The 15,820-nt window shown below is 41.3% G+C and overlaps 1 protein-coding gene across 6 annotated transcripts in view; it reads right to left on the reverse strand.

The window, feature by feature from the left end:
- Positions 1-319: 319 nt before the first annotated feature.
- adgrl2a (adhesion G protein-coupled receptor L2a) overlaps positions 320-15,820 on the reverse strand; it is a 69,104-nt gene continuing 53,603 nt past the window's right edge. For 2 of the 6 annotated variants that reach the window (XM_083672449.1, XM_083672448.1), the window contains 6 exons: positions 15,398-15,464; positions 11,508-11,599; positions 8,726-8,894; positions 8,354-8,482; positions 7,411-7,507; positions 320-2,860 (listed from right to left, as the gene is read on the reverse strand). In XM_083672449.1, the coding sequence (XP_083528575.1) occupies positions 2,067-2,860; positions 7,411-7,507; positions 8,354-8,482; positions 8,726-8,894; positions 11,508-11,599; positions 15,398-15,464 (1,348 nt within the window). In that variant the 3' untranslated portion in view covers positions 320-2,066. Of the gene's footprint in view, positions 2,906-3,464; positions 3,518-4,782; positions 4,801-5,596; positions 5,729-7,410; positions 7,508-8,353; positions 8,483-8,725; positions 8,895-11,507; positions 11,600-15,397; positions 15,465-15,820 lie in introns of all 6 variants that reach the window. The other 4 variants (XM_083672453.1, XM_083672450.1, XM_083672451.1 and 1 more) reach the window with 4 other exon arrangements.

Below are 15,820 nucleotides of genomic sequence, written 5' to 3' on the forward strand. Positions count from 1 at the left end.
TTTTCGAGCCTTTATTGGAGTGTTACAACCACACAGAGGAACATTTACAATGTAATTTTCCTACCTGAGTTTCTTATCATTGAATCACATGGAAAGATTTGGCTTCTCTAACACATCAGGTGAAATGAGCTTACTAATCTGAAATGTTCTGATAGAAAACAAAAGCAAACAAATCCCCCTGAAAATGTCACTGATTACCTTCCAAGGTGCTTGGGACTTACTTATAACCTGAGTCAAAAGTGTCTTTTGTCCATAGCAAAATAATCAAACCTAGTCTCTAATCGTACAAAAACACAAAACATTAATAAAGCAACTGGCATTTGACAAAAAATCTCACATTTATTTATTTGTTAAACAAGTGTTGAACTTTACATCAGTCTTTAGTGATGAGCCCCTTAATAACATGTTTACATAAAAAGATGAACTATGTATACCAGTGCTGGAAAATAGTCACACATTTTCCCATGTATCATTTTTTTGGAAATATTTCAATAAATAAATGTCCAAACCCAGGCGGAAGAAATACATTTATAATGGATAGAAACTTTATTGTCAGAAGTTGGTCTTAAGTGGCTGTTGCCCATTTCTCTATCATGATTGTTGAATGGATTGGATTATTTCAATCGGATTCACGCAAAAAAGAAAAGAAAAGTGCATGGCATGACCGTCTAGAATAGAGTACTGTTGTATTCCCACTGCACTCAAATGATGCCACTTTGGCAATATCAAATCAACTCATTTTAATTGACAAGATATATGAATTCAGTAAGCAAAAACACTGTTCACAAGTGGAAAAAGTGAGTATGCATTAACCTAGTTCATTGTCGACTCATTTTGTTTTCATTAGCTTTTTTGTTCAAACATACTACAATGAAGGATGTGTAAGAACAATAAACACATTTTATAACATATGTGCAACTTTTACACAATAGTCTCTTCAAACATTAAATCTTCAATTAAAAGGTTTCTTTATATTTACGGTTTCCATGAATTTTTATTTTACACTAGCAATACAACAAAATATATATTTTTGCCATTTTCCTTGACAACAGTTCAATGTACAATTGAGAAAATATAAGGCCAGGGGCTTGATTGCTAGTGGTTATACAATCCAAACTTCACTGTGATGGGAACAACTCTAGGATCCAGGACCTTATATTCCTAATTTAACAGTCTGATCAGGAACATCGCCAAACAAACAAGTCCATATCCTGGTCCCAGAGCTTCATTTTGTATATAATACAAAACAGGCTTTGACAAGGATGGTGGGAGTGTATGTACAACTTTTGACCGGAAAACTGCTGAGCTGGAGTAGCCAGTAATTTTTTTTTTCTGTTTTTATATATATTTTTCAGTTATTATTCTATAACAGCAGCAGCGCATTTAAATACATAATTGGTTTGTCTCTTAAATTGAAATTTTCACTCTGCATTTTATATACAGTCTGTTTAAAACTCCACAGCGAAACTGAGTGGCGTTTGCATTGCCATCGCTGTGCACTAAAGTCTGTTGGTCTGTGAAGATGGGGGGTGTAGAGGTGGGGGAGGAGGCTAATGTGTGTGTGTGTGTGTGTAGTATATGCGTGTGTAGTATGTGCGTGTGTGTGTGTGTGTGTGTGTGTGTAGTATGTGCGTGTGTAGTATGTGCGTGTGTGTGTGTGTGTGTGTGTGTGTAGTATGTGTGTGTGTGTGTGTGTGTGTGTGTGTGTGTGTGCGTGTGTAGTATGTGCGTGTGTGTGTGTGTGTGTAGTATGTGCGTGTGTAGCATGTGTGTGTGTGTGTGTGTGTACGCACGTGTGTAGTATGTGTGTGTGTGTGTGTGTGTGTGTGTGTGTGTGTGTGTGTGTGTAGTATGTGCGTGTGTAGTATGTGCGTGTGTGTGTGCGTGTGTGTGTGTGTGCGTGTGTAGTATGTGTGTGTGTGTGTGTGTGTGTGTGTGTGTGTGTGTGTGTGTGTGTGTGTGTGGTGGGGCTGCCAGGCTCTCAGAAAAAACGTCTCCGGCTTCTCTCAGAATGTATCCTCCAAGAGGTCTAGGGACTGCGGCGGGGAAGATGATTTAAATACATTTTAAAGGCTTGTCACTAACTGCATCTGTCCTTCCCGTACATCTCCTTCAGGGATACAGCTGCCCTCTTTAGTAATAGGAATAATGTAACCATCACTGTTCCCTCGACTTATCTGGTAGTAAGCTTGGAGCTGGTGTCCATCTCCTAAGTTGGGCATGCTCTTGTAGTAAACGTCCTCGTTTTCACTCCTCTTGGAGGGGGAAAGGTCCTCCTCCTCCTCTACATCGGGGCTGCTCTCAGGGTAAGGAGAGTCCCTCAGGTTAGGCATACTAGTGTACAAAGAGTCTCTGTTGGGGGACTGCAGGCTGTCATCGGGGTCGGCCGTTAGCTGGCTGACGTAGCTCTCCACGCCCTCGGTCTTCACTCTCTTCTGGGGCTGGTAGAGAAGCGAGTGAGTCCGCTGGGGGATGAGTGGCGCCTCCAGCTCCCGGTGGTGCAGCTCCAGGCCCACCGCCGCGTCGCCCACATGCACCAAAGATGAGGCGTCGGCCACGATGGCATCATCTTCGCTGCTGGACCCGCCCACGGCTACCACCTTGGGCGGAGCCCGCTCCGCGTGGTGGTGCTGGTGCTGCTGGTGCTGGTGGGTCTTGTTGCAGGCCCTCAAGTTGTTGTGCACCAGCTCGGAGATTATCATTTTCTCAAAGGCCGCATCGTCCAGGCTGAGGCCGCAGTCCACCACCTGCACACTGTCACCGTAGTCCCCGTTGCGAAGCGAATAGCTATTGTTAAAGTTACCATTTAGCGGTAGAGTATCCATTGCACTTGTATCCCTGGCATTGTTCAGTGAGTGTCCTGGAAGGAGAAAACACGTGAGGGGATTTACATTAGTCACAACCACTGCCCCAATAATAATGAAAAAAATTAAAATGAGAAAAGTGGTTTAATGCTGTTCAGGATGCTGGCGGTAATTTGGAAAAAGACTGAAAATCAACTATTCTCTGCCACTACTTAGGCACAATCCTTGGAGAGAATGTTTATGCATTCATATACACAATGCACAATAATTTTACTTTCTCATTTATGGAATAACATATTACTCCCTTAAAAGCCTTTCCAATTAACTAAATATTCTGCCTTTGACTCTGTCACTGTAGTGACAAAGCGTTGAAGGTGATCCCAAACAACATTAAAAAACGTAAAACCATGAACATCACAAACACAGAAGTCAGAGGTAAAATGTACAGGTATGTAGCCACAAACGGGCAAGCTACAACATCGACAGGAGTTTCTAGCAACTCATTGTTGGATGTGTCGAGGGGAAAAAAAGGAATGGGAAAATATGAACATATACAGATAAGAGAGTCATGGTCAACACGGGACAGCCATCTTTCTCACTACAGGGGGGCCCACAAGCACCATCCGACATCACCACAGACAGCAGGTGGAAAAGACTCACTTTGGACAACTCACATCATGTCTGTCTGCTCAGGCTATCTGGCCTAAGAGTAGCTGATGTACAAAAGAAAGTAAAATGATTTATTGTAACATGATGAAGAATCACTGAAAGGAACAAAATAAAAACTTTGCAACTTAGTAAGAGCAAGGGTTCAGCAAATGAAATGAACAAGCAATCAAAGCTTCTTTTTTTTCAATTCGTATAAATGCCACCAATTTTTGTTATTTATTTTTGGCTGTATTTGTTTAATTGAGTGGGTCTGAGCGTGTTTTTGTTTTCTGCATATTTTCTCTCTGGCAAGTCTCTGCCCAAAGGCTGGCAAAGGTCAGAGTTAGCCTGCAGCCCTGCGGTTGGCATCCGTCACAGTGACAGTTCCCAGTGTACCCCCGGTCACTACAAGAACAGCCCAAGAAAGAACACAGCCGTTGAGGTCAGATGCAGACATGTTAGGAATTTCTGTTAGCACAGGGTCATGAAAATCAGGAGCGATAGAATAAATATTAGTGGTGGAATGGAAGAAAGAGAGAGAGGTGTAGATATGGTATGTCTAACAGGACTTTGGCACAGTGAGAAATGGAAAATTAGGATAAATTCTTGCCACAGATAGGATGTAGAGATTAAGAGGAATGTGTATTTTATGGTGACATGCTGTTGTTCAGATAAGGGCCGACTAGTAAAAAATGTTCGCAGACACAAAGACATGTAAAACAGACATCATAGAGCTTATCGGAGATGAGAGGAGAGAAATGACAAGAAAGGAGAGAGGATGAGAATGAACAAAAAAATTAAAACAGCTGCTGCCATGACGTCCATACAATTTGTTTGTGCATTGCTAAGAGACAATTTTTCCCCCAGACAGGTGACGTCTGGAGACTTGGGGACAGATGTGAGGGGAATGCAACTGGACACTGGGACTGCAGAATGCCACAGGGGAACGGCCATTTATGAATAAAGACCTCTCCTCTCAGTTCCCTCATAAATATTCTTTGCCACCAGGTAACAAAGAGGTAGTTAATTTCAGCAAGTCACACACTACTCATAAGGGAGAGAGAGAGAGAAGCGGAGTATCTGAGGTATCACAAGTCATCTTTCCTCTCAGATGCACTCGATGGAAAACAAAATAAATCAAATCGGAGAGGATTATATTCTAATTTTGGAGATAGAATTTGGTTGATATTTTGTGAACCCCTTGCCCACTGAGTATAGTATGTCAATGACCTGAAGTAAACCATTGATAGTGCCAGGGTTTGGTTGTTTTTAATACGCATGCTGAAATAAATTTACATTTGATAGGCAAAGTTAAGTTTTACTCCCATACTTGTCTCTCTGTAGGTCACTAGAAGGGAGCATAAGGGAAAAGCAAAAACATGACAAAAAAATATGTCATTTCATTTCCTAAAAAATAATTGTATTAAATCATCATACTCCATAACACAACTTTGAAATACTGGACTAACAAACAAATTCAATATCTTGTGAGCATTTCTTAATATCTTTTGCCTTGGCTGTCAAAGACTATGGAAATCCAGTGTGATTGTCAGGTCTGTTATTGATCTTTTCATTTATGTGCATCATGTCATGAATAATGGAATTTCATTCATCAAAAACTAAACTTTGGTGCATCAAATTTAATACACACATATTCTAGTGTAAACTGAATATTTTGTTTGAATTCTATCAAACAAACACGCTTTTAGGGGAAAGCTCCCTTTAACAACGCAAAATAAATAAATAGCATAAAAAAATACAAAGACAGGTTTGTAATCTCAATAATCATGCAATTTGGAGTACAGTTCAGAGGCCATGTCATTGTTTACAGTATCTCAAGGCAGAACATGGAGTATTTTTTCCCCCCGAAGAATCATTGTGTCCCATTCAACATAAGAGTTTGGAATAATGAAATCTGAAACCAGAGCGGATACATCTTAATAAGTGACAAACAAGCTTAGCACATACACTCTACTTTTTTTTTTTTACATCACGTTATTTTCTACCATCAGGGGAAGCTGGCAAACACTCATGTTCTGCTCTTGATAAGGCCACAGTAAATTGGCTAGAAAAGAAAAAACAAGCAAAGGAAGAAAATGAAGAGAGAGAAAGAGGACTGTAGGTGAAGTGTTAAGTAAGCACACCTGGAGAGTTAAACACTGGAGCCGTGGGGGTGTTGTTACATACGACTGTTTCAGCGAGCAAGGTGTTATAAGGGTTGTTAGTGCCTTGTGGTCGAAGAAGAGGGTTTGTTAGTAGATAATTGCCCGTCATTCCTGGAGTAGTAAGACAGAAGAAGAGAGATCAGTTTTTTTGGCATCGGTACAGAGGTGTGTTAGAGGTGATTTATGGAACAATATATGAAGATCTAACATCGGCCCTTTGTTTTCATAGTAAATATTGACTTTTACATCTTTAATGAGGATGTGATATTATCTGTAACCATCTCTGGATACAACTTGAGCAGAGTGTGTAGACATGTTGTGGAAGCAAGCTAAGGATATGATTACTGAGGAAAACAGAAAACCGAAAAAAGTTACTTCTAAAAAAGGCACTTTCAGCTCAGTTCTTGCTTGCCTCCTCCAATTCTACTCCTGACAATTTGCATTCATCTATTATGCAAATGAGAAGCACAGCAACACCATACTCTCAAATACAATTTAGAAGTCAGCTTTTTCATGTTTTTGTTGTTAGGCAAGAGAGGTAAAGATACACACCAGCAGACCTGAGGTACAGTACAGTTACAATTTGGCCCCGCTGTGCTCATTATTGCTTCCTGTCATCTCTACTCTTATTTCACCTTGTCTTCCTTTGCATTTTCAAATGGTTTTTATTTTAGAATGCTTTTTTTACTTAACAATAAGGACAACTTCATCTGGATTATCAACACATATTTGCTATGCCGGACACTTTCTTTGAATGCTTAGATTCACCCTGATTCTAACATTTCCACTGTCAACATTATAATTTAAAGCTTGGGCATTTCCTGTTCCATTTATACGCTGTGTAAAACGCCATCTGTTTTGTAGGGAATTCTCAGAGGGTGTTTTAATGACAAGGAGTGCTTTCTGGAGAGAGAGCCATCCTTAGTATACTCTAGGGTAACTAGCTAGGGTACTACACTGAAGAGTGATCGATACCTGACCTTTACAGATAACATCTACCATATGAAAAACAGCTTATCGAAAAAAAAAAAGAAAAAAAAAATTGAAATACTTATTGACGTATCGGCTAGACAACCTAAGATGAATATGATGAATATCATAACATTTTACTTGATGGAAACTGAAGAGCAGAGAGAGAAGGCAGGCGGGGAGTTGGGAGGGGTGAAGTCAGACTACCTCAGTGTAACCTCTTTCCTTGCATGCTTGGAAAGCCATTTTAGAGCGAGCCGGAGCAGCGAAGCTGAACAACACACTAAGCACTCAGGGTCACCTAGAGTTTAACATCATCTTCTCATCATCATATTTGTGCTGGAGCTAAATAATAAATGACAAAGTTTTTTTTGTTTTTTTTATACCCTGAAATAGCAGAGGTCACCTTATATGCCAACCAATTATTGGGCCTCTGCGTGTCAAGCACACAAGATTTAAAAAAAATAAAATAAAAAAAGAAACTTTGCTTTGAGTTTTTGGCATTTCCTCTTTCTTTTTTTATGGGATTGAGCAATGAACTTTGGATGGCCGGCACTTAGTACAAACAGTACAGTTGGTGCCCCAATTCGTGTTCAACGTTACTGCGCACAAAGTATTTGACTACGGATTTCTGTAATCCCTAGTTGGCAGGACAGGGATGCTAGCTTTGCTATCCTTTAGTGCGGGGCAAATCATTCACAGAAATTTCGAGGACAGTGCCATTTTTCTCTGTATAAAAATCATTGGTACTTGAGGATGTCTCTCTGTCTTGAGAATGGTGTGTGTGAGAGTGTGTGTGAAGAGAGATGAGGTGTGTGACTGACCTTGGTTAAGGGTGGAGGTACTGTTGATGTCACCTGAGATAAAGGAGGACTCAGATTGCTTTCTTACGGTGTCATTCCACATTCTCCTGATACGGCTCTGTCAGATTAACAAGGGACAGTTATTAGGACTTAAAGAAGCCCACTCACCTTTGACATCAACTTTCATTATGTCCGCTACAGTACGTACCGCCTTGCTCAAACTACTCTACAGCATGGCTAGTGCCACGTCTACTGTAGCCCTTATTAACACAGGTTTTAAGTGACTACTTTAAAAAAATAAAAAAAATCCTGCCGGAAATAGTTTATGGAATGGGAGTGTTCCATAGGTTTAGAAGTTCTACGGGAATGTCTTGTGATGGGGATGGCTTACTGTCACAATGACACTGGTTGCAGCATTGTCTATCCAAGAATAAACAAAAAAGGTGTACTAGTGCTCTTGAAAAAATCTGGAATAAACATAAATTGATATTCCAGTTTTAGATTTCTGTAAAATGTGCTTGCAAAGCTTTTAAATAGTGCAGTAATAGTTTCCATGCACGTGGCGTTAGTGAGAAAAAAGATCAAAGCAGGTGCTGAGGGGCAGAACAGAAAAAGGTACTCATGCAATACAGTAGATTGTCCTGTAAATGTGTGTTTAATTTACAATATGAATACCCTTTATACAGTACATCATTCTATCTAACCATTGAGTACAGTATGTGTTTCTGGTACATAATGTATGCATTGGCCATTATCTTCAGTGTATCTTTACAATCTATGTTCAACTGTAACATTGTAGGGAATTTGGTATACATTGCTTGTTACATGTCTCAGTGAACTCAGCATTCAAGAGTCCCATGACATAACTAATATAGATGCTACCCTGTGTTAAACTGTGTGTGCAACTCTAACATCCCTGACATACTGATGATTCCCAGTCAGTTTGTTAGACCACCTGGCCTACCTGTGTGCCCGAGGAGTAGCGTGCACTTGTCCTCGTGGTTGAGGTTTTTGCTGAGCTGTGAGAGTTCTCCGTGGGCAAGCCACCACAGCAGTACGTGTGGCGGAAGCTCTTGCTATACTCTTTACGGACCTGCATAAGAAAATAGTTGTGAGGTTTAGTGGTAATTGTTGACATGACGTAGAGTAACTGCCCTCCAAATAGGTAATGTTATGCCTACACTTGCTGTGTCACTTTATATTGGTGTATATTTAATTAATACAAATATACTGGTACAAAGGGCTATTCTTTATGCTCAAACATTCAAAAAGTGATTGGTTTAAAATATCAAGGAAATCAAGACATTTGTGTAAAAAGGGAAGACAGCAAACATACTTTTTTCTGGAGAAGGCAGTGGAAGATGAAGATAAACATTCCTTGGAAGGTGTTGAATATTGTGAAGAGGTATGCCATCACCACAGAGGACTCATTGATGAAGAACAAACCAAAGGACCAAGTCAGGCCCAGAAGACACAGCAGTGCAAACGCACCCAGGACCCAGGACCTAAGGAGGTAACACAAAAACACAACAACACATGAAACCCAGCGTGAATGGGATTCATTGTTCCAACGGACTAATGATAACGCAGTGCTATCTAAACCATGACGGTAGACACCCACAACGGCAGAAGAAAAACCAAACACACTGAAAACTCTCAAACAACCATACGAGACTCATGACACACCAAGCTTGACTACAGGTCCTGATCATTTGGGATCATACTGTATCTGCTAAAGAGGAAATCAGGCTCGCTGATAATGACGGCATTTCTTGTAGTTTTCTGCCATTTTATTTGCTATAAGTGAGTGAGAAACATTTTGCATGCCACACCATCAGGTCAACATTGGATGACTTTCGGGGGCAGCATGTCCAAAAAAAGGAAGATGATTTAAGGTCACGTTTGGGGTCTATACGATATATTTATTTATTTTGAGGATACCTGACAACTGGACAGCTACCGAGCTGAAGAGAGAGAGTTAGAGATGGAAGGAAACCCAAGCCTGGTGTGTGAAGGTCATACAGAGCTGAGCTTCACTGTTACAGGTCAAAGGTTGGATGTCAGACACACAACAGCAAACTGGATAGAGACACAATGGACATGGAGGATGTGAACAATCAGGAGGGAAAATCAGGAGCCTCTGAGCTGAGAGGTTGGAGAGAGACCCGACAAGAAAGAGAGAAAGAGAGAGGGAGAGGGAGAGCAGGAAGAAGGAAGAATGGTGAGGAAGGTAAACTACAGGCTGAAGAACAAGATTCAGAGTTCTGGGGCTAATGTCCTTACTTGATAAATGGTTTATTATCTTCATAGCTAGAGAGCATGATAAGCGGAGGAGAGAGAAACACAAATTAGATCAGCCGCATCACAGCGTAGGTTAGTTGGCATTTTAAGTCAGAGATTCTCAACTTTGATCTTGAAATTTACGAGTGGAGGGAAATTAAGAGGCTAACAGCAATAGAGAGAGAGAGAGAGAGAGAGAGAGAGAATGTGTTTGGGCTGTTGATTATGTTACAACATGTGTAAACCATTCAGTCAAATCAGGTATATGCGGTTGAATTTGTATTTAGCCTATGCAATGTGCATTCTGCGATGAAGACAAATTGGGAATGTATGGTGAAAGCTTACCCAGGCAAATCGGTATTATAGTAGCCGTCACAAACACGATAATTACTGGTGTGGATGACAGGACAGAGAGGAGAGAAGAGAAGAAAAGAGAAAAGAAGAGAATAGAAGAAACGCAACAGGAAGAGAAAGGAGACGCTGCAGATTAGCTTTTACATGCATCATGCAATGACACTAGTGACACCAGCTGCTGATTTCCTTTCCCCCATCTATGGTTGACAACCAAAGTCTGTGAGGACTGGTGAAGACAACATAAGACCAACAAGACAACATAAAATAACATACTACTTTTAACTCTCTCACATTTGCAAACTGGGCTTTGAGAAAACATTTTAGGTTTTGTTGTTTATCCATTAAATTGGAACATATTACATTGCCAAACACACAGCATCACAATTCATTGAGCAACAATGGTGTGTAAATGTTCCAGGTGGTGGTTGTTAAATATAACAATGTTAAATATAACATTGTTCAACGTAAATATACATGTTGAACAATGTTCCTGGGAGTTGTTTTACCACTATACCGTAATGGTGAAAACACATAATCTTAGAAGAAATGGGTAATAACAAACAGTGTTAAGAATAGACACATCCGCGTTCCTACACAGAGTGGGAGGGAACACTTACAGTACATAATGTCATGGTGTGAATTGGTACTCTGCAGTCATGGTATTGAAAATGACACTCTTTAAAACAACCCACTAAAAGAGGCCCTGGAATCTACTCCCTGATTTCCAGCAATAAATATTTTTTTCATAAAATAATGGCAAACAATCAGGCCTATGGAAAACATTTAAGTTTCCCCAAACCAAAACACATAGGAAATGCTGAGGCGAACAAGAAACCCAAAGTCGTTAGAGGGTGGGGTGGGGGAGGTGGTGGTGGGGTTCTTCTTTTCTGAGACTCTAGGGCTGGAACCATTAAAAAAAGATGTTTGTTGTTCCATAAGAAACACATGGTAGCGCTTGCATATGCCCCACCCTGAAGGGCCTAAGAGCGCATAGTTGAGTCAGAGACTGACTGACTGTTTTTGTGCCATGCCAACACAATCCTGTGGTCATCGGCACAGAGGAACACAACAAAGACTAAAGACCACTCACAAAGTCAATGTTGTCATCATTACGGGACTGTCATGCCATAATTCCCATTCAAAACCACACCAGCCCCTGTGTAAAATATGATCTCTCTGGAGTCAATTTGAATTCCTCTGGTAAATGCTCTGTCTGGACAATTTAAATTTCTACCAGAGGGGAGGCAGATACGGTAATGCCGTGGACAAGGGTGTAGTCAGGGAGTGAATTTGACTTGAAAGAGAAGGAAAATAATGCATTTTTCTCCTAAATGTTATCACGTCAAAAACATTACCTCTGCCTCACGAGAAGAAAGCTACAAAAGCTACGCCTTATAAAAATTGTTTGTAGGGGCATGAAGACACATTAACAACTATATTGACAATAAGTATGAGCATGTGAGTTACTGGGAAGCTTTACTTACTTGATATTCTCCAACCGGCTGGAGTCGGGTTTCAGGGTAGTGGAGTGCTTCACCATTTTGTACATGGTGATGACCAGAAAGATGAGATTGAGCTGTCAACACACAGAGTAATGGCCTTGTTAATGCATGAAGATGAATGGCAAAGATATAGGAGAGAGGGAGAAAAAACTGTTAATTTGTCTATAACTATTAAAAGGGGAGTGCCGCCGAAGCTTTCTCTCATCCACGGCCTAATGCAATAGACATCTATCGTCCTGCAAGACTCAGACAAGCAGACTGGCGCCAAATTTAGTGTCATTCTATATCAATAAGAGCTTGAAAATGCATTAAAATCCATCGCAGTGCAAGAAAAAAAAACACAGCTATAGTCAGAAAAAAAGAGGGGAAATTGGAGCTCATGTTGTTGTATAAAACAAATGCATATAATTTTATGCACACTATAAAATATTATAACATAGCTATAAAATGCTACATGAAATGCAGTGTATTTTCCCAATTCCAGTGCAGGGGGAGAGGGAGAAAGAGAGATTCACATCACATTCACTTCCTTGTTTTAATACCACATTAAGTCCTAAGAGAGCAAGTGGTGCATATCAAGTTCAGACAGTATACGGTGTGCTGTTTCTCCCAGCATTTATTCGGGCCCTTAAAAATCAATACCATGATTTAGAGACACAAAGGCTGGTTTGGCCAACTGGGGGCAGCTTCCAAATAATTTACTCTATCAAACTATCAAATCAATCGATTGCAGATAAAGGACAACACACTGGGGGTTCACAGAGACTGTTTACACTGTGGTTTAAGGACAGGTGGGCTCTTGCATAAGTATCCAATGACAATGTCTAGGAAAGAAATAGACCATGGGGTGATAGAATATAAACATTACATGTATGTGTGTACCCGCAGTGTGATTTACCTCTATCTGCAATTGATTGGGGCCCAAATGTATAAAGCCAGTGGGATAAAGTATCAATACTGCAAATAAAGCATAGAAATACACAAACAAAAAACGTTCTGAAAAAGAGAACCTCTGGTACGGGGAGAACTTTTCATTTCAACTCATTTTCTCAGTTACCCCATGAACAAAGCTTTTCGATAGTCTCAGTTTATCCTCTGAATATCCGAAAGCTCTCTTGCCAAGAACACATGGAAAAAACACCAATATGAAGGAAGGAATGAGATACATGGAAGTCCTTTTGAGATTCATATTGCACCTGGCCATTCACTCACACACACACACACACACACACACACACACACACACACACACACACACACACACACACACACACACACACACACACACACACAACAGTTAATCAATATTTGTCCTCCTCCAGCCAATCAACAGATGGAACCGCACACAATAACCCCAGTAAAAAAAGAGAGGAGAGGAGAGAGAGACAAAGAAAAAAAAGAAGATAAATGGCCGAGCTCCTTCATATCATGAAGTCAGATGATGCTGCGTTTTGCTTCGTCGCCATCAGCTAAGTCGTTTCTATCGCTTCTGCATGAGTCGGAGCTTGGCTGGGAGGACGCTTTGAAAACGCCTTTCACACAGCCGGGAGTGGTGACATGGATCCAATGAGACAGAGGAGAGGGACACAGTACTTTAAAGTAACCTAGCTCCACAGCACATGTTCCCACCCCTACCGACACGCTTCCTGGGCCCTCCCCCAGGGACCCCTGGTTACCTTGTGAGAGAGCAAGCCTGCCAGCTAGCTCTCTCTCTCTCTCTCTCTCTCTCTCTCTCTCTCTCCCTCTGAGTCATCACCGCTAGCCATGCAGAAGCACCTTGCCACAGTGGGACAGAGGAGAAAGCTTTTTGCCGAGCGAAGTGTGTGCACACACTAAACTCCGGGTGAACCGGATGAAATATTAAAGGTGCAGATGGAGCTGTCCGGATGATAGGAACTGCTCGCGACGTGTCATGATCCAGGCTTGCGTTAAAGCATCTCAGGCATACTAATGGTTCCTCCCCACCACTCATTACTTCCATGTTCTTTTTTCATGGAGCTAATACCCTCTGTGCCCGGAGACAGGGCAACCTCTGCCTGAGAAACAGGGGGCTCAAAGTGCCTTCCTCAAGCCTCACTTCAGCCTGACTTTAAGACGGCAGAGAAAACGTGGGGGGGGGGGGCTAGTGGAGGAGGGAAAAAAAACAAACATTTTGAGTGCTTTTCTTTGAACATGACCACCTCAGGTCAAACCAAAAGTTACACAGCAGGAGCGTGGAGGTTTTCAGACAGGAGCAGGGGCTGCAGTTGCTGAATGTGAAGATTGAATGTGTTCTCGTCTGTCCTGTCTTTTTTCTCTTTCTCCCTCCCCCCCTCTCTCTGTTTCACACAAACAAAAACAAAGACAAACACACACACACACACACACACACACACACACACACACACACACACACACACACACACACACGGAAACACACACGGAAACACACACAACCACACACTTTATATCTCTCTCTTTCCTTTTCTCTCTCTCATTGACAAGGACAAAGCTAATTTGTCGAGGAGCCAGAGTCACAGCTTGTGGAGAGAACCTTGCTCCCACACATTCCCCTGAGACCCCCTACCAATGTGCTTTATCTTTTCTTGTCAATTGTTGCAAACAGAGAGGCAGCCTCGCAATGCCTCAGCTACAACTGCAAATCCTCATTCCTGTCTTATAGTAACGCTCCAACAATATATCAGTTCCGTCAGGGTCGCGCTTTTATAACGCAGGTCGCTGGGAATGGGATTTGGATCATCGTCTCAACAGCCAACACATTTTTCATGCAAATATTTGTGCGACCCAACACTACAATATAAAAACAATAAGGGTCCAATTTAGAGGACAGAATATCTTACATGGCTGCAGGAGCATTTGCTGAGCTGGAGGAAATTTGAACATATTCCCAATTATAAGTGTTTCCTATTCTATTTCTTCACTGAAAGGGGAATGATTTGATGCGCTATGAAACCTTGCAGGTCAGCTATTGTAATACGATACGACCCAGCAAGGAGCCTAGCCTACCTCTATGTACTGTCGAGGGAGGTCACTGTGTCGGTAGGCTTACTAACCATTAAGCTGGGTAATGAACACAGTGCTGCTGAGCAAATATTGCTCTTCCTCCCTCTGCACTGAGACAGTTTGGAGCGGTTACTCATCCGCTGGTGTGAAACAGACAAAGCAATAGATAGTAGAAAAGGCTCTGAGGGCCTGTCGGACCAAAGCCACCTGCTATTTCATATTTTTTCAAGAGGGGAGTAACACTCCCCCAGGCCTCTTCCCTCTGAGTGCTCGCTGATGGAACCGGAGATAATAATGTCACGACCAGTAAATAATTGCACGCTTGAACAGCACATATGTCAATATAATACGCTATATGTCCTTCACCTCTGCGGTCCTTGACCAAACAGAGAGGTGCCTTTGCTTCCACTCTCTGACACAGTCATCTGCTAGTTTCTACAGGAGGACACATATACAGGCCACTACCATTGTATAACAAATACATAACATGAGTTCCTAGACTTCATCTAATGTACTGGAATGATGTAACATAGGGGAGCATTACATGACACACAGGATTTTGTGTCTTTATTATTGCAGACAAAAACTATAACTCAAAGCCGTTGCACTTGAAATTGACTCATTCCCCGGGAACAGATTTAAGCAAAAATTGGTGAGCTTCAAGTAGGACATTGTTAGAAATAAAAAAACACACCACTCAACCCTAACCCTTGTCACGTAGGAATTGTTGGATGTCTCAAAATCTGTCCTTGGCAGAGAAAATGGCTAGTAATCATTGAGAAGAATCTGGGAGAAAATGGGAGAAAACTTGCACTCGCTCTCTATTTCTCTCTCCCCCTCTCACTCCGTTTGTATTCTCAGGAACTTACCATGATGATAAAGGTGACAGGTCCTATGAAGCTCCATATGAAGTGATTGTCCACTCTTAGCCAGCAACTATGATGGAAGAAAATATATATATATATTAGTGGTCCGGAAAAGAACAACATACAGTATTAAGAAATAACAACAAAATCAATTCCATCCTCAGCCTCCTCAAGCAAAATATTAATACTAGGAAATGAATTGTGAGTACAAACGATGCCTTGCCCTTCTGACACATGGAAGTTAATTTTAGGTCAATAATCAACTTAACTTTAATTTTCTGTCTCACAAGTATAACATAGTACTCACACAGTCACACACAGGAAAAGGAGGACCCTGCTGCAGCCTTGTCTCCAGACTGAGGCTTAGCTAAAATACTACCATTAATCTATGTAAAAGGCTTTTCCCGGACAGCACTCCTCTCTTTA

Source organism: Argentina silus (genome assembly GCF_951799395.1).
Source record: "Argentina silus genome assembly, chromosome: 6".
In the NCBI taxonomy this organism is placed as follows: Eukaryota; Metazoa; Chordata; class Actinopteri; order Argentiniformes; family Argentinidae; genus Argentina; species Argentina silus.